General features: G+C 36.2%; 2 protein-coding genes across 4 annotated transcripts; both read right to left on the bottom strand.

Moving 5' to 3' along the window:
• Positions 1 to 807: 807 nt before the first annotated feature.
• LOC126625124 (short-chain dehydrogenase TIC 32 B, chloroplastic-like) lies at positions 808 to 3,259 on the bottom strand. 3 transcript variants are annotated; one of them, XM_050294203.1, is made up of 9 exons: positions 3,066 to 3,259; positions 2,828 to 2,997; positions 2,512 to 2,743; positions 2,299 to 2,378; positions 2,056 to 2,212; positions 1,704 to 1,785; positions 1,499 to 1,586; positions 1,361 to 1,407; positions 808 to 1,254 (listed from the first exon to the last, which is right to left on the bottom strand). In XM_050294203.1, the coding sequence occupies exons 2-9, from the start codon at positions 2,949 to 2,951 to the stop codon at positions 1,051 to 1,053; spliced, it is 1,014 nt and encodes a 337-aa protein (XP_050150160.1). In that variant the 5' UTR covers positions 2,952 to 2,997; positions 3,066 to 3,259; the 3' UTR covers positions 808 to 1,050. The 3 variants fall into 3 exon arrangements, with proteins under 3 accessions (XP_050150160.1, XP_050150161.1, XP_050150159.1); XM_050294204.1 differs by having other exon boundaries at positions 3,087 to 3,259; XM_050294202.1 differs by having other exon boundaries at positions 2,828 to 3,259.
• A 6,148-nt stretch (positions 3,260 to 9,407) lies between these two features.
• On the bottom strand, positions 9,408 to 12,082 carry LOC126626877 (uncharacterized). Its single transcript, XM_050296275.1, has 4 exons — positions 11,720 to 12,082; positions 10,107 to 10,191; positions 9,862 to 9,961; positions 9,408 to 9,674 (listed from the first exon to the last, which is right to left on the bottom strand). Exons 1-4 carry the CDS (start codon positions 11,901 to 11,903, stop codon positions 9,567 to 9,569), a joined length of 477 nt encoding a protein of 158 aa, XP_050152232.1. The 5' UTR covers positions 11,904 to 12,082; the 3' UTR covers positions 9,408 to 9,566.
• Between the last annotated feature and the right edge of the window lie 7,146 nt (positions 12,083 to 19,228).

The following is a 19,228-nucleotide window of genomic DNA, read 5'->3' as shown; positions in this document are numbered from 1 at the left end:
TACATACTCATTTCTTGCTGCTCTCTATAAAAGATGTTTTCAAGAGCTTCTTGGTAATCTAAATTTATAGTTCCTTTTTTTTCAATGATATCCAATATGATTATGTGTTTTACTGCTCGATATATTTCCTACTCATGATCATTTTTCAGAGGTTGTCAATACTGGGTTATCTGCGGTTGTTGAGGGTTGTTTGGCTTGCGACGAACTCAAATACAATAGTATTAGGAATTATTGGTTTAAATCTCTGTATGAATTGGTTGTTTGTAGAAATAAATCATAAAAGCTTGTTTTAGCCCTACCCATAGTTTAATTGGTATTTTGGATGTGCATGTAAAACCAAGCTGAATAATTTCTTACCAATGGTATTACTATTTGATTTGATTTGATTTTGTAATATTGGAATTTATGTTTTTTTTTAATATTTAACCTATTGGGCACAATAATATAAGTTGTGTTAATATGGATGGGAAAGTAAATCTGACAACTTGGTCAGAACGGAGGCACAAAAGCCATTTATTTGTGCTGACATCATTGAGCACCAAAAACAGTATTGTGCCCTCTAATCAATGGTAATGCCCATAGAGGGCACATATAGAAACATAGTTGCTGCATTATTGTCATTGACCTATGAGCACATATGTTGGTGCCCTTTGGCGTTAAAGGGCACATATAATTTATTGTGTGCAGTGCCCAGTTTTGTTGTAGTGAAGGACCAAATTGATTGACGGTGGACAATCTGAAGGACCACTTCTATCAATTTTAAATCTCATGTACCTAAGTGAGAAGTTATCTCAATCTTAGAGATCATTTTGAATAAAAAGACCACATTTATATATTCATGTCACTAAAACTACTATTTATGTTCAAACCTAGCTGTGTATTATACATATTTCTCCTTCTTCTTTCCTAATTAACTCTCCCCTCCACTTTACTACCGTATTTTAGCTAGCTAATTTAACAGACACTAAGAAGTAAGAACTAGCTAGTTATATAATTAAGATGCTTTTCTGTTTCTCTATATATATAATTGACGATCCGTTTTCCATTCTTTTAGTGCTCCAGCTGGTGGCTTGGATCCAAGATAGCACTGGAATCCTTGGACACCATGATCTCAGAGGCGGACCATAATCCAGCAGCTTCGCTTAAGTTCGACCCCATCTTCGACGGCAATGTCTCGTTGCAATCAGCAAAGTACTTCCCGGACACGCCCACCAGCCTAGGATGAGTCGCAACATAACATGTCGTCGCACTAGCCTTCAATATACAAATAACGAAACTAATGTTATCACATGCCGAATGTAATTAACAAAACCGTTATCAACGCTCCAAAATAATCATCCGGTTATACTCATAAACTAACCTGAGGGATTGTTTTCAAGAGCTTTGAAGCAAACAGGAACACCAAATCTACATTTTCAAAACTATTTTAATTCAGTACAACGTATTACACAAAAATTTCAACTATTCAATTCGTAGTTTCTTGTGACGAAAACCGAACCTGTGGCGAGACCTTCACGTTCTCGGGTGAGGCGGGTCTTAACAATACCCGGATGCACACAGTTAACGGTCACGTTTGCCTCCATTTCCTGATTTTAGTAAAACCAATAAATTAATTACAAATAAATAAAACAAAATTAGGAACATTAATTTGAAGAAAAACACAGAAAAAACAAAAAACAAAAATCGCTTTTTAATCATCAAACCTTGAGTCTGCGAGCGAGTTCCTTGGTGTGCAAGACGTTGGCAAGCTTCGAGAGCGCGTACGCACGTGTCTCGTCGTACTGGCTGTGCTTCCAGACAAATTTTCCAATTCAGATAAAAAAAATTCAAACTATTGAAGACAAATTAATTATAATCACTTAAACAACTTAAACAATAACAATGAAATCCAACTCGATCGATCGGCTACACTTCCTGATCTCTCATATCAACTTGACTAGTGTTACTAATCAACGTGTTATGTACCATTCGTTACATAGTCATGCATTGTAAACCTAGAAAAGTCATAATACTAATAAACAACAAAATTCACATGTTATAATATAAATTATGTACCTTCCACTTCTGCTTATCTCGCCAAGATATCGGATCATATCGCCGGAAAACCAGCCGTGAATGGCCGACGACACGTTCACGATTCGCCCTTGAACGCCGCTAGCCGCAGCCGTTTCAATCATTGTGTTGAGCAACAGCTTCGTCAACAGAAAATGACCTGAAAAAGTATTAATAAATATTGAATAAAAAATCCGCAAATTTAACATTAATTTTAGATTTAGCGGGAGTAATAGTAATAATTACCGAGATAATTAGTAGCAAAGGTCATTTCGATTCCGTCTTCGGAAATCGCGTGCTCGTGCGCGAACTTTCCGGCATTATTTCTGAGACAAAACCAAAAGTACACTTTTTAGTCAGTTTTCTTTTTCTTTTCCTGCATTTTCTCGGCAACCAAACAGAAAACAAGATATTCACAAAAAAAAAAAACAGAAAACAAGAAAGAAAGAGAACATTCACATGAGAAGATTGAGAGGCAGCCGGAGGGACTCGAACTCGGAGGCGAAGCTCCTGACGGAAGCGAGGGAGCTGAGATCCAGAGCCATGACGATGATCTCGGAGCCGGGAAACTCGGAGAGGATTCGAGCCTTGGCATCCTCGGCAGCTTTGAGGCTTCGAGCCGGGAGGACCAGCTTGGCCCCGCGCTTGGCTAAAACTCGAGCCGTCTCGGCTCCGATCCCTGACGTAGCACCTGACATAATCCGAAAACCGCACGATCGTCAGAGATTGTGAAAACTGTGTTGGAAAATTCGTAATCCGACGTGGGAGTACGTACCTGTGATGATGGCGGTGATGTGGCGGAGATCGGGGGAGGCGTCGGTGACTTGCTCGGCTGTACTCTTTGAGCCGTAGCCGCTGGCGCCGGGGGAGCCGATTAGGAACTTGACGGTGTCGAGCATTTTTTGTGCTGTTATCACTGATACTAGTGTATTTTGACCACGTTGACTATAACACAACAAAACAATGAGAGAGAGAGAGAGAGAGAGAGAGAAAGAGAGAGGCAAAGCACGTACGTGTTTGGTTAGGTTATTTACTGTGTCTGAAGAAGTAGGAGCCGCCTTGCATTAAATACATACACAGACTGTGAGATGCAGAGAGAGAGAGAGAGAGAGAGAGAGAGAGAGAGATAGAGAGAGATAGTTGGGAAAGAGAGAAAACCAAGAGACAGTGGTTTGGTTACGGTGGAGGGAATCAGGCAAGTTTGAGAGAAAGGGAGGGCAGAGGGAGGATTATATATTTGTCAGTGATTGCTAGATCAGATTAAATTTTTTATTTTGCATGATTAGGTTAATTCGGTGTTTTTAAAATTTGGGGTCCGAGCTAATCCATATCCATTCTACTTAATTAACTATTACTCATTTCTAAATTTTAATAAAGATGATATTCGAATGAAGATTTAAAAAATAAACGTTTTGAACATAAAAAAATATTGTAAAGGCTAAAACGCGTAGATAATACCGTAATAAGTTACTAGTAATTAGCGCTTGAACGCTCATATTTATGTAGAGAAATTTTTACAACATGCAACGCGAACTCATAATAAAATCACATCGTAATAAGTATCGAACTTATCACATGTATAAATTTTCGTCGTATATGAGTCAAACATGATATCTCATCCAATCAAATGGAGACAAATTATTTCTTTAAAGATTGAGGGGCGGTTGAATTGGTTTTATATACTTCTTTGGGAGATGAGGGTTATGATTGATTGTACTAATGGAAAAGAATCAAGCAATAATGTGTGAAACTATTTACTACATCTTTTTTATAGCATCTAAGGCCATCTCCAATCGAGGGCTGGTCAAAGGGCTCGTTTTAACCCTCTAACCCTCCAAGATATTAATATTTTAATTAACAATACATGGTTATATTTGCCTTCGTCTCCAAGATATTAATTCAATCTTTTTCAATTCAAGTTTGCAATGAATTCCAACTATGGATCCTCTTCGGATTCCAACTGGGGGTCCTCATCCAATTCCAAATTGGAAGCAAAATGGGCGCAAATGAGACGAGAAGATGAGTAGTCTGATGAAGAAGTTCAAGTAAGGCACAACAAACAAAATAGAGCAACATCCATGGCTGTGGCCATGGTGTGTCAGCCAACTGAGGAAAAACCTCAATGAGGTGGCTTTATTGATGGTCGCACTTACAAACCACGAAACATAGCGATGTCGCATGCCAATCTGATGAACAACTACTTCAACCCCAACTTGGTGTACACAAAAGAGGATTTCAGATGTCACTTTCTGATGAGGCGTCATGTCTTCGAACGTTTACTTCGTGATGTCCAGCAGGTCAATCCATACTTTCGACAGAAGTGGGACAGAGCAGGCCATCCTAGTTTCTCACCTTAGAAGAAGGTTATTGTTGCACTCCGAATGATGGCTTATGGCTCCCCAGCTGATTCGATGGATGAAACTCATGGTATGTCTGAGCCTACATGCCTTGATACTCTTGAACAATTCTATGACATAATTGTTCAGGTCTACAAAGACGAGTACCTCCGTGAGCCAAATCAAGAAGATCTGAATCGGCTCATTCGCAAAGTTGAAGACCGTGGGTTTCCGGGCATGATAGGGTCATTAGAATGCATGCATTGGGATTGGAAAAACTGTCCCACAAGATAGCAATGAGGCTTTAGCGAAAGGTCGAGAAAGCCAACTGTTGTGTTAGAGGTCGTTGCCTCATATGACACATGAATCTGGCATGCTTTCTTTGGAGTCCATGGATCCCAAAATGACATTACAATTCTTGGGCATTCACCCTTCTTCAATAACTTGACGGAAGGTAAAGCACCTCAACTTGACTACTACATCAACAACCGTGAATACAATACGGGATATTACTTGGCAGATGGCATCTACCCAAAGTGGGCAACACTTGTCCAAGCAATTCCAAACCCTAGGAATGATGCAAAAAAGTTGTTTACCTTACACCAAGAGGCATAATGGAAAGATGTTGAGAGAGCTTTCAGTATTTTACAAGTACGGTGGAAGATCATTAGCGAACCGGCAAGAGGGTAGAGTTGAGAAAATTTGGACTCCATCATGATGTCTTGCATCATATTACACAATATGATAGTGAAGGATAAGAGAGATGGGTATATTGATGGAGAGTTCGATGATGACCAAAAAGATCCAAATGGGTCAAGAATGGCTCGTGCAAAAATATATGATTAGCCTAATTTGCATTTCAATCCAAGAACTGGTAGTATCTCTATAAATGAGTACATGAGGCGCTATAGAATGATACGTTCTCGTGCCACAAACAAGTACCTACAATTGTAGGATCTTGTTGCACATCTTTAGGCCAAAAGAAGCATGGAGTAGGCGTTTAAGTTTTATGTTGTTAAATGTTTTTAAAAATATTGTTTAAGTTTCATGTTGTTAAATTTTTTTTATGTTGTATAATTTGTATGTTGGTTAATGTTATTTAATGTTGTTTCATGTTACTTAATTTAATTTAATGTTGTATAATGGCTTAGGAAGTTATAGGAAAAAATATATAATTTAAAAAAAAAATATGAAACAAATTTTGTGAAATAGAAGTTATAGGAAAAAAAATAGAATTTAAAATAAAATGAAACAAATTTTGTGAAATAGAAGTTACAGGAAAAATGGAATTTAAAAAAAATATATGAAACAAATTTTGTAAAATAAAAGTTATAGGAAAAAAATAGAATTTAAAAAAAAATATGAATAATAGAAGTTATAAGAAAAATTTTGTAAATAAAAAATAATAATAAAACTGTAAAAAAAAAATTCAAATGCAACGGCTAGCTCATCAGCTAGCCGTTGCATTTGAATTTTAGCTTAAGGATTCCTATCAGCTATAACCTACAGGAATAATGATTTTTCTGGCCAGCCTTCCAGCCCTTTCAGATTCCGTGGGGTCTTCTGTCAGCTAGCCGTTGCATTTGAATTTTAGCTTAAGGATTTCTATCAGCTATAACCTACAGGAATAATGATTTTTCTGGCCAGCCCTCCAGCCCTTTCAGATTCCGTGGGGTCCTCTGTCAGCTAGCTGTTGCATTTGAATTTTAGCTTAAGGATTCCTATCAACTATAATCGACAGGAATAATGATTTTTCTGGCCAGCCCTCCAACCCTTTCAGATTTCGTGGGGTCCTCTCAAATTCTATGAGCCATCTGGCCTAGCCTTCGGTTGGAGACGGTTTTCGGGCTATTTTCACTCCTCTGGCCTTCTAGACCATTCGGTTGGAGATAGTCTAAGGGCTCGTTTGGATGTGCTTTTAAAATGACTAAAAGCGCTTTTAGAGAAAATATTTTTGGGTTTCAAAGCACCTTAAGTGCTTTCTGCAAGAATCACCAGTTATGTGCTTCTTCTAGGAAGCACTTTAAGTGTTTTTTTAGGATTTACTTGCATCTTTACTAATGATTGGTTCTAAAAACATTTTCACCAAAAGCGCTTTCAGTCATTTCAAAAGCATATCCAAACGATCTCTAAACCATTAAAAACCTTTTTTTGAAATGAAGGGAACCATTAAATTAAAGAAGTAGCAATAATGCACCAAATAATCTACTTCTATTTCTTGTTATATTTTTCTAAAAATCTTTTAAAAAACTAATTTCTAAAACCTTGTTTGAGATTTCCCTTAACAACCATACTTACTTTTTTGAGATATTTGTCAGTGTCTCTAGAATACAGGGTAATACATCACTTGTCATTATATAAGTGAGGAAATACTTATCTTAAAAATCAACAACTTAAAAAATAAAACTTCCCTTCATTATATAATGACCCGTCATATACCACCCGTGTTTTGGGGCATAATAAAAAATTTCTCTACTTTTCTTGTATAATTGTGTTAACCCTAAAAATTACCAAGCCTACATGGCGTGTAGGCTGAGTAATTAATAAGCTAACTACGTCCTTAGGTTATATGCAAGGCGTGCCAACTAATCGGTCGAGCTCGGCCGGGGAGTAAAATTTATTGGTGTTGCGTTGAGCGTGATACTTGACTTCTTGACTTGCGACTGCGGCCGAGAAAGGAACTCGCCTTGGCCTTCGGGTTCTAGAGCCTGAAGACAAGGCTGCTACTCTTGCGAAGTTCACGGATCGTCGGCACCGGGTTCGGTCACGGTGACTATATTCGTAAAAGTATAAGCACGCCAAATTGGCTCTAAACTATACGGACACAAGTACTCAAAAGAGATATATGTCTTGATGGTGAATGTGGTTTGGCCGTCAGAATGCTGAACTCTAAAACTTACTTATGAATATCCAATCATAAAACAACTCAGCATTCAATGCGCCGAGCCCAGTAATCTGTAACACCTCACTTCGCCGAGAAGGCTAATAAGATGACCTCTACCAATAAGGATTCGAAAATCCTTCTCGACCGAGACTTGGATAGATAATCAGTCGGCCTCGACACAGTGCTGTTTATCCAAACTGAAGGTGCTCCGTGGTCGGGTGATTGTACGACAATAGTGATGTTTATCTAAACTGAAGGTGTTCATCGGTTGCCTTCATAGTGCTGTTTATCCAATCTAAAGATGTGTCGGTGAAAAAGAAAATAAAAATCTCAAGGTTGTTGAGAGGTTTCGCGTAGAGCGAGAGTTTGCGTAGGGCAGTTTGTGTGTTGAGTTGGAGGCCCCTCATCTTGTCGCGGTCCATCTTGTATTTATAAAGCTTGCATGTTTGACGACTACCTTGTATAATTGCATTCCGAGAAGTACGAAAGATGCCAATAACATTCCTAAGAATATCCTTTAATAACCCCATGGATTACCATTACACTATTTGGGCTTAGCTTGCATGTAATCCAATCTTTATTTTCAATTCCTTCATGTGATGCCATTTGACAAGACTTTTGGCAGGATGCCAAGGATATTATGTCCCACCATCACTTCATAATCTTTATTCATGCATGCAAGCTAATCTTCTGCCACATCACATCACCATTTCCTTATCTCATCCGTAGGCTAAAGCCTATCATGACCATCACATCCCAGCCATGCCACGTGATAAGAATCCCAATTCGAACTGTGTTGTTTACTTCCAGATCGCAGATATAGTTTGCATCCCATTTATCTTGGATAGGAAGACGTTAAGATAATTCCTTATTAAAAGATAATTATTATGATAAAACAATAATAATATCCTTTAACAATAACAAAATTATCTTCACTTTCTCATTCAACGTTCTAAAATTATGCTCATTCAATGGCCTCGATTACTCGGACCGATAGTGTAAAATTGGGTCCAAATATGGCCCCCCAGTTTCCTTAAGCTTCGGCTCATAAGTCGAATGGTCAAGGAAATTATTCGTTAATGCATATCAAAATTTTCCTCAACTTCTGCTAGATGGCCTTGAAACTCGTAACTTCGTTGAATGACCAAGAAAAACATATAGCCGAGAACTACTGAGAAACCATCGCTGAATAAAAATTTATTCGGAAAACTAATTTCTAAAATTCCATTCCTTTGACCAAAATTTGAGATGAGGTCCACCGAGAAATTAAAACAAATCCCCCATTTAGATAGCTTTTTACTGTAGATATCATGATATGGAAGAGATCCATGATTTTACTGTCGAGCACCAGCTCATGTTCGCTGAGCTTGGCAAAAGTTGGCCAAACAAAACAACAATAAAACCCAGATTCAGCTGACACTAACTCATATTTGTTGTTTCTGTTGTGGCCTGGCAAATGAGGCCCACATTTTTTCTCCAGTTTCTTTGCCTTCAAAAGTTAAGTCCATAGACTTGGTTACATAACTTGAAAAGTATATTTTGACGAGTTGGCCGAGCTCGGCCTAAATAAATAAATAAAACTTCTGTCTTTCCACTACAAGAAAACATGGCTTAGGTGGCAATAGACATTTGTCACATAAACATGAAAATTCGTCACATTTGATTATATGTGATGAAAATCCAACGTTACTATGTTCGTCACCTATACAGTGTCACCTATAGTTTATGTGACGAATTTTACATTCATAACATATTTTTAGTATTTGTGACGCCAAATTCGTCACTTAATAACTTTAACTGTGACGAAATAAGCGTCACCAAACATAAAAGTCAGTGACCTATAAGTTTGTCACATAACAAATGTATAAGTGAGGAATTTATTGTCACCCAATTTGATCCTAGAATGCTATGGCTAAGAATAAGTAAGACTGAAAGCGTCACATTGACATGTGGCGCAATTTGTGTCACATGTGTCAAAATCATAAACCTATTAGAAACAATTTGTGACGAACCAATTACCACATATTCCCTGCTTCGTCATCTAGAATTAAAATTCATAACAAATATGAGGCAATACTTTAGTTAATCACATTTCATTGATCAATAAGTTAGATTACATTCAATACATACACCAACTGTATATCTCAAAAGCTAACATAAACATCCTAACACCTCTAAGCATATTGAGATGCTAACAAGATTCTAAGGCATTGAGTCGGTAACAAAACAAGTATACCGAGTGCATATTTGAAACCAACAATACATAATATAAGTCATCAGCCATGTCATGGTCTTTAGTTTAGCACAAGTATCATTGTCATTTGTAAGATCACCATCACTACCTCAAGTGCTTCTTGAATAATTTCTCCTTTAACTCCATCCTTCTTTTTCTTCATCTTATCCTTACATAATAAAAGAGAAGAAAATAAATATTGGTGTCTAGAGAATAGCAGGTGCATTGAGAATTTGAATAACAAAAGAGAATAAAATAAGAATTGAAGGAATAGTTAACAATAAGAAGAATGAAACATAATAGATGAGCCTATCTAAATTACACAATGAGTTTTATATGTACTTTAATTTCATTACCTTGCGAGCCTTCCTTGCATGTTGGATGAAATGGTTTTGCCCCTCCCTTGTGCTAATACTTTTGTTTCTTACAATTATATGAATTTTGCTTGAAAACATCCTACATTAAAAGGCCATTAATTAACAAGAAAAACATATCTAGTTTCATACCATAGACTACTTATTCACTGTAATTTTAAAACATTCAGCTTTTATAAAGATCAAATTGATATCACTACTAATGAAGGCTAAATTGATGTCACTACCTCTGGAGATGTTGTTGGCCCGCCCTTGGCTTGCAATCCTTCAGTTGTGCTATCATATCCTCATTTTCCTTTTGTGTATCATAGCCTAGTTAGTAAGTTACCAAGACTCCAAATGTCAGGACTAAATAATCTACTAACAAAAGATAAAATTAACAAAAAATTACTTAAATTATAATTAAACTTCCAAACCAATCTGCGATTGCAAGAATATGAAGATCTACCAAAATTTAATAAAAACCCAACTCCAACACCATTTCTAAAAAACAATAAGACCAAAATCTAACTTAGTATAGAAAAAAAAAGGTGAATAACATTTTAGTTTTCCAAATTCAATATCCTTCAAAAGGTGAGTTCTGGAAGTTTTGGCTATCACTTAAGTTACCAAGTATGTTGATAAAGTGAGATTAAGATGAAAATACTAAAAGCAGAACAACCCCAAAACTTGCAGAGTATAAAACCTATACCGACAACATCTTGGTTTAAAAACACAAGTAAGAGAACTGCCCTTGTCAAAAACCATGACCAACCTGCAAACAATACAATCACAACAACAAATTACTTTGGAAATAAAAACATTAGTGTGCTTAATACAAAAAATAGGCAAAAGAGGCATAAAGAAGATCTAAATCAGGATACCATTTTCCATGCAGATAAAGTTTTCAATAATTAAAATTTTACTCTGCACTGGATCACATACAACCAAAATGAAACCAACTTTGGTATTACAAAGGTGGTTGTGCTCTTACTAAACAACCCAATTGATATATTCACATGAGGTAATGGCCTCCAGCCAATAGAAGAACAGAAAAAACACATTGGCTGAATTTTGAGCAAGTCATATGGTCACTAGTTGGAAGAATTACTTAAAGATCAGTGCAAAGTCATAATAACCAAACTATGACAAAAGCTTTCAACTATTTTGTATCTAACTTAAAAGGAAGTAAAAGCCAATGCTTAAACAAAACTGTGGAAATTTTAAGTTTGTTTTAATGTATTTTTCATAGATTGATTGAATGTACAAGGGGGGATATATAATGAGGTAAGGTTACAAGCAACCCTACCTTGGCAAATCCTACTAACCCGGTAAACCCTAAAGCTGTCACTACTTAAATTAAGGGAGTGCAGCAATTAGCTAGCACACAACTATCAACAAGTCATCTAGATGTCAATCTTCCTCAAATTAAGGGATTAGACTTAATAGAGAATCCCATGGAAAGATGAAACATAACATCTGACAGCATCAATCATCCCATATCGTCTAATATCCATATGCAGCATCAGTCACCCCATATCGTCTAATAAGAACTGAGTGACTGAAAATATATATAGGATAAATATATGTGTTTCTTAAATCTTTCTTTAAATTGTTTTTCATGATTTTCTAGGATCAAATAATAGCACCAATAAATAGGAAAGACATTGCCACTAATACTTAGAAGAAGGAAAATCATCTATGATGGGGGAATCATTTTGCTTGCCCAAGAGACCATTTTCAATCTTTTTCAAATGCAGAGCACTTAAAAGAATTATGATTCAAATTTCAGAGAAATTCAAAGCCAAATTAAACAACTTTCCTTTTTAATAAATGGTATCACCAACTCAAATTTTTTTACCTTCAATCACCATGTAAAACCAATAAGCCCAGATAAAAATACCAACTTGCAAGTTCATAACAAACAAAAAATTGAAATAGAAAGACCAAATAAAATAACTTATTAAAGCCTTCATATGTGCAAATAAATTATTTGAATAATCCCCAACGATTACCCAGAATAAAATAGCCTGGGACAAATACATATAATCTCACAAGGAAACAGAATGTAGCAAGAAAAAAGAAGAAATTTTGACAACTTTCTTTGCTAAAGTTATTGATTAATGTTCGTTCCTTCAATTTTTTTTTTTGTTTGTAAATTTGTGAATGTAAACTTGCAAGTTCCAAAAACAAATAGAAAAAGCCAGGGATATATATATATACACACACACACACACACACTATTTATATATAAATCTAAAAATTAAAAACCAAATTTTACCCAATTAAAGTCCTTGAAAGATGGATGAAGAGGTCAAAGGCTGTTGGCGTGCTCAATTTGGAGGCAATTACCTGCAAATCCAAAACCCTAAGTTAAAAAGAATGATAAAAATTGAATTCGTTAACCATTTGGCCACATAGTGGTCTTGTAGGCATGGAGAAATTTGGCATAGATTTATGTAGTTGGTGGAAAGGGTTTCTATGGTTCTTGGGTTTTCAGTGGTGGCGTAAGAAACTAGAAGAAGGTTGAGACGCGACATGTTGTGGATTTAGCTTGTTGGTTGAATTGGTCTCTAGGGTTTTTGGTTGTGAAGTGTGATAGACAACGAATAGATGAGAGAGGGTTTGAGCATTTGGCTTAGAAGATCCCGGTAATGTTGCGGTTGAGAGAAAAGAAGATTAAGAGACGCGTTGGTTGGCTTGGGTCATAACGATGAGACATGGGAGAAGTCTGAGAGACAGAGAAAGTGAAAGCGAAAGAGAACGGTTTATAATTTAGATGGGCTTTCTCAAATTTGTTTAATACTTTACTATGTTTTTTTTCTTTTTTTAATTATTTACTGTTGAAAAAGTGATGAATCACTTTCGTCACCGAGAATACACATATGTGACCCTTTTGCAACTCCTCACATATCATACTTCGTTAGGGCGCCATTGTTCCTCGCCATCAAATTTACTAAGGACTTCAAAAAATTTGTGTCACCTCCTTTTCATCTTAAAAGGTATAAAATAATTTAAGTGATGCTTATGATTTTCGTCACTCCATTCTAGAATATAGGACGTATTTATCGTCACCTAAGTGTTCTCAAATTTCATACCTAAAAATCTAGTCATGTGTGACGCTCTGAACAATTCGTCACATATAGAAAAAATATGTGACGAATTTTTGGGCGCCACATAAAATTTGGTCACCTATTCCATGTTTTCTTGTAGTGTCCCAATTGTGTTCTGACATGACATGAAAGCAAACCATGACTCCTCACTAGCCTGGTACCTTGAAGCAAATCATGATCCTCACGCCACATGTCCATAGGCTGAAGCCTACTACCTATTTTGAAGAAATTTGGGGGACGAACTCCAAAAACTGGCCTCAAATGTTCTTTTATTAGGTAGGTCGAGAAACATCGGGTCGAGAAAAACCACTCTTGGCAGCTCACTACCCACCAATCATGAATATGATACTGGTAAAAAAACAAAAAAACAAAAAACAAAAAAAATAAATAAAAAAAAAAAAATATATATATATATATATATATATATATATATATAAACCCAATGTTAGTAACGCAGCAAATAATCCTAACCACCAACTACTAACAACTTTGCCCCCTTATTTTCTTATGCATCGGGCTGAAAGGCCGAATGGTTAAGAAAATACTTTATTATTATTTTTTTAGATGAAAATAAAAGTGGCCAAACTATAATCAAGAGGAGGCCAACGATGCGTTATTCCGAGCCGAGATCTTTTTGTATCAAAATTCTCAATTTGATTTCGTTTTAGGCCTAATAGAATAACATCTCCAAATATGTTTGGCTTGACGAAAAAAAATTTATTGGCCGCCGAATGTGTTGAACAATTGTTATGCCCCTCATGCATAATTACTTCGTTAATTTCGGCTTTTAACTTGAGTTGCTCAGCCGAATAGGATTGCTCCATATCGACTTTATCGCCAATAATCATATCAATTGATGTGGTTTTTTCGTCCGAAGCCGTGTATCGCCCTTGTTCTTCATTGGAACACTCCTCTGACGAATCATTTTTTTGAGTCAAAATTTGGCTTAGAAACTTGAACTTTTTCTTCTAGGCTTACCACACTTTCAATCTCGACTAAAACAATAGGTGGCCTAGGTTTTTCTTCGGTCAAATGAACAATTTTTTTAGGCTGAAGTTTGATTGTGGCCGAAGCGGAAAATTACCCCTGGCCTTTGGACTTAACCGTTTTTCAAATGGAATTGATCCATAGTAAAAAATGTAAGGAAATCATTCTTCATCTAGCCAGGCATTAAATCAAGCCCTGTCTTTGTTTACCCATTGCTCTTTTAGGGTAACATGAGCTTTTATTCTCAACATGTAGGCGAATGATTTTTGCCTGGCTCTCACGCCACGAAGAACTTTTACCGCTTCCCATGATCTTTTATCCTCCTCAAGGCTTTTTCTATCCTCCTCAAGACGTTTTGTACCCTCTTCACTGTTTCTTTTCAATTGCACAAGAACCTCATGCAATTGGCAAAATGAAGCCGGATTGGAATCTTGATATATCATATGAACTTCGTAGTTTTAGCACTATGTCCCACCAGGTGTGTCAAAATGTTGACCCTAAAAACTACCAAGCCTAAGTGGCTTGTAGGCCGAGTAATTAATAAGCTAACTACGTCATTCGGTTATGTGTGAGGCGTGCCAACTCGACGGCCGAGCTCGGCCGGGGAGTAAAATTTGTTGGTGTTAGGTTGAGCGCGTTACTTGACTTCTTGATCTTGCGACTGCGGCCGAGTAAGGAACATGTCTCGGCCTTCGGGTTCTAGGGCTTGAAGACAAGGCTGCTAGTCTTGCGAAGTTCACGGATTGTTGGCACCGGGTTCGGTCACTATATTCGTAAGAGTATAAGCACGCCGAACTGGCTCCAAACTATACAGACACAAGCACTCAAAAGAGATATATGTATTGATGGTGAATGTGGTTTGGCCGTTAGAATGCCGAACTCTAAAACTTACTTGTGAATATCCAATCATAAAACAACTCGGCGTTCAATGCACTGAGCCCAGTAATCTGTAACATCTCACTTCGCCAAGAAGGCTAATGAGATGACCTCTGCCAATAAGGATTCAAAAATCCTTCTCGACCGAAACTTGGATAGATAATCAGTCGGCCTCGACGCAATGTTGTTTATCCAAACTGAAAGTGCTCCGCGATCGGGTGATTCTACGGCAACAGTGATGTTTATCTAAATTGAAGGTGTTCACCGGTTGCCTTCATAGTGCTGTTTATCCAAACTGAAGATGTGTCGACGAAAAAGAAAATAAAAATCTCAAGGTTGTTGAGAGGTTTCGCGTAGAACGAGAGTTTGCGCATGACAGTTTGTGTGTTGAATTAGAGGCCCTTCATCTCGTCACGGTCCGTCTTGTATTTATAAAGCTTGCATGTTTGACGACCACCTTGTATAATTGCATTCCGAGAAGTACGAAAGCTGCCAATAACATTCCTAAGAATATCCTTTAATAACCCCATGGATTACCATTACGCTATTTGGGCTTAGCTTGCATGTAATCTAATCTTTATTTTCAATTCCTTCATGTGATGTCATTTGACAAGACTCTTGGCAGGATGCCAAGGATATTCAGTCCCACCATCACTTCATAATCTTTATTCATGCATGCAAGCTAACCTTCTGCCATATCACATCACCATTTCCTTATCACATCCGTAGGCTAAAGCCTATCATGACCATCACATCCCAACCATGCCACGTGATAAGAGTCCCAACTTGAACTGTGTTGTTTACTTCCAGATCGCAGATATAGTTTGCATCTCATTTATCTTGGATAGGAAAACATTAAGCTAATTCCTTATTAAAAGATAATTATTATGATAAAACAATAATAATATCCTTTAACAATAACAAAATTATCTTCACTTTCTCATTCAACGGTCTAAAATTATGCTCATTCAACGACCTTGATTACTCGGGCCGATAGTGTAAAATCGGGTCCAAACAAATTGACATTAAGATATTAAAAACAAGAAAAGTTCCTATGAAAATCTAAATCCATCATCTAATGAAATTGAAAACTATAACTTAAAGGGATCTGTTGCTTTAATATTAAGGACACTTATCCACTATCTCACTAGGACAATTTGATGGTCGATCTCTTGAATAAAGATAAAAACACAAAGAAGCTATAGAAACAATTTATTTTTATCATTCCTAAGTTGGTTTAGAAAAATAATCTTGTAAGAAGGATATCATTAATCAGAAATGAATTGAGAAGAGAATTTTTTTTCTCAATTTCTGATACCAATTAAAACATATTGAAAATGTTATATACAATTTATTTGAATGGTTTCACTTCTAATTGCATTGAGATCTTACATGATAAAATCAAACACTTGACATCTGACGATATATGCAAGTGTCTAAGTTAGAACAACATATGTGTTATTAGAAACAGAGTGCTCACCCAACTATAAAATCTCGACAAAGCATTAATCAAATTAAAAAGTATAAGATGTATGTAATATTAATTCTTCACTGCAAAATCTTGTCTTTCCCTTCTGAATTCAGATATATGTAATAATTCTACAATAAAGAGCTTGTAAAACAATTTGAGGTGGTGGAATCATTGAATCAAAACATTGTTTTATATCCTAATGAGAGTATGAACAAGGCAAAGGCATGGGCACTGGCTATTTATTAATGAAAAATAATAAGCAATTAAATTCAATATAATCAGTCTCGAATAAAAATAGGTTACATCCTCGTGGGATAGTTGGTAAACCATTTGGGATCGAATCGAAATTTAATTTATTAAGAAAAAAGAAATAGATAATAAGAGAAGAGAAGACACAAGTGTCAAGGAATTAAGTGAACGAAATGAACTTATGAGAAAGTGTGCCAATTGCAGTAATTTGTCAAAGGGGAATCGCACGTGAGGGTTCCAAGTTTCTGCAGATCGGTCAAATCCTGCCACCTCGAAGCTTGCATTTTCTTGGGATATAAAAGTCGCCTCCGGTCAATCATTCTTGTTCAAACCTCCTTTTTTTCGTTTTTTTTTATTATTTATTCCATTTTTTTAACTTGCTAATCAATTAGGTTTTTGGTTTTATTTTGTTTTGTTTTGACTCTTGAGCCACTAAAATCAATTATCCTTTAATAATAACCTAATAACCTAAGACACTTTTTAAAACATAACTTTTAAAAAGTCACTAAAGGTACTTAAGACCATCTCCAACCCTTGGCCTAAAAGCCAAATTTTTTAGTCCGGAAAATTTAGCTTTTAGCCCAGAAACATCTTTTCTACTCCAACCCTTTTGCCCTAAAATTTTAGCCCGGAATTATTAAAGAATGAACTTAGGCTAATTTTTTTCTTAAATCAATTTTTTTTAAATAAATATGTAGATTATTGTAAATTAATTTTATGAACATTTTAATCTAAAAAAATTTAAATTCCGATAAACATTTGGCATTTAGCCCGGGGGGAAAGCTGGGCCGGGGGGGGTATTTGGTTTAGAAATAACATTTGGCATTTAGCCTAAAATTTTAACATGGGTTGGAGAGTGTTTGGGGGGTAATTTGGCTTTTAGCTCAGGTTTGAAGATGGTCTAAGGTTTTGTGTTTAGATTTAGGTTTATAAAAAAAAAGCAATAGATGGGTTATGCATATATGAATATGATGATCGTTCCCACTGGACAACTTTGTGTAAAATAGATTCTCTACTATTCAACTTGTAAGGTCAAGAATATATAGTGCATCGGCATCATTTGATTATTTCTTACATCTAATAAAACGATCTTTAGTGCAAAAAGAAATCCACTTATGTCAAACAATCACATATCTATGTGCACCATTTCATTTCTCGTCCATATATATGTCTTTACATTTGGAAAAATCTGACCTAAACTAATGAATATAATAAAAGTTAATTTGCATAATTGATCAAAGAGAATATATTATTTCTTTTAGGACACTTTAGTTGTGATGGGCAATAGTTTGAAAAAAGTTGAGTACAAGAGGTAGTAGCTCCTTTATATTATTAGCCAAAAGGTGGATAATAAAGGGCAAAGGGAGTACTGATTTTTTAGCTTTTTGAAGCACTTCTCTATTTCTATAGTGCTCGTGCCTTCCTGCGGGGACCTTATGACATCATATCAATATTCCTTCACAATTAATTAAGTTCCATATATAGTTTCCACTTAACGTCGAGAAAAATACCCAAATCCTGAATGTTTAGTTCACTGAGTAGCGAGTAGCATGTATTTTTTTTTTTTTTAAATCGAGTATGCGATCGAGCAAAATATTATGTATATAAGTACTTGGGTATGTTTTCGTTAAAAGCCGGTTTTGTAATAAGGATAAGTTGTACTCGTTAGCGGTAGTATCAAAGTTTTCATCGCATAAGTGGGATTGATATAATAGGCTATATATGCTCTGATACTGTATATGGCCAAGGAAGATTTCTAGTAAATGAAGGTCAATGAAAAAACCTATCATCAGCTGCACACCGAGTCCTTATCGATCGAATTGTCCGAGGAAGATGTCTAGTTTGAAAGTTCGACGTTCGAATTGGCATGCAAACCCAAACGCATCACATTGAAAGGATAGAACCCTAGCTATAGTATACATGTAAGCTCTTATAGTAAAGCGGGTTTGTTGTTTTTAATCCTTGATTCAGTACAGAAAGCATTAGGTTAGAATTAATATGGTGATCATGAGATCCTAACCCTACAGATCCAGTTCATCGGCCCCCAATCCATATCTTAATAGATGTCGGTGTATCATTTATATATATGGTTCTGTTTACTTCAGACATTATCTGTAAATTTCAAAAATCATGAAAAAGTGTTCTTATCCTATCCTAACATGATGCATGATGGGGCACCTCATACATCTTGCTAGGTATTTATCACGCCCTGCTATCTCTAAAGGTGGAAACATTTATACAGCACACCTTCTTAGTTGTTCGTTGGCCCCAACCCTAAAACCAGAAAAAGAAAAGGGTACAATTAATTAACTTAAATCTTAGTCTTCTTTCAACAACCGGAAGCCAAAAAAGAAAGAACTAAATTTAACTTTTCGAGTTGCAGGAGTTTGATAAATTATATATAACCTGTATTATTTAGAACATTCGCCACTACTCTCGAAGTTCTGTATTTAACCTCTCATTTTCCGAATATCCAGTTGAAAAATTAATAAGAAATGAAGTTTGAATTGAAGCCATGCATGATGCACCGACTAGCTAGGTGTGATCAGTGCCGGCCCCTGAGGAGGTGCAATAGGTGCCACCACATAGGGCTCCCAAATTGGAAGGGCCCCCGATTTTTCAAATTTGCATGTATTTACGTATATATAGTAGCATGGGTAGAATATTACAAACT

This window comes from Malus sylvestris, chromosome 6, assembly GCF_916048215.2.
Source record: "Malus sylvestris chromosome 6, drMalSylv7.2, whole genome shotgun sequence".
In the NCBI taxonomy this organism is placed as follows: Eukaryota; Viridiplantae; Streptophyta; class Magnoliopsida; order Rosales; family Rosaceae; genus Malus; species Malus sylvestris.
This window is presented reverse-complemented; position numbering and strand designations above follow the sequence as displayed.

Bases quoted from the DNA above. Each gene is read 5' to 3' on its own strand.
- LOC126625124 (XM_050294202.1), bottom strand. From the start codon at position 2,951: ATGCTCGACACCGTCAAGTTCCTAATCGGCTCCCCCGGCGCCAGCGGC. The intron at 1,786-2,055 runs GTACATAATTTA...CTGGAAGCACAG, and splicing joins GAGATAAGCAGAAGTGGAAG to CCAGTACGACGAGACACGTG. The intron at 1,587-1,703 runs GTTTGATGATTA...TACTAAAATCAG, and splicing joins AACTCGCTCGCAGACTCAAG to GAAATGGAGGCAAACGTGAC.
- LOC126626877 (XM_050296275.1), bottom strand. From the start codon at position 11,903: ATGTATTTGTCCCAGGCTATTTTATTCTGGGTAATCGTTGGGGATTAT. The intron at 10,192-11,719 runs GTAAAAAAATTT...CTTACTAACTAG, and splicing joins GTTTTACATGGTGATTGAAG to GCTATGATACACAAAAGGAA. The intron at 9,675-9,861 runs GTAATGAAATTA...TTATTATGTAAG, and splicing joins ATGCAAGGAAGGCTCGCAAG to GATAAGATGAAGAAAAAGAA.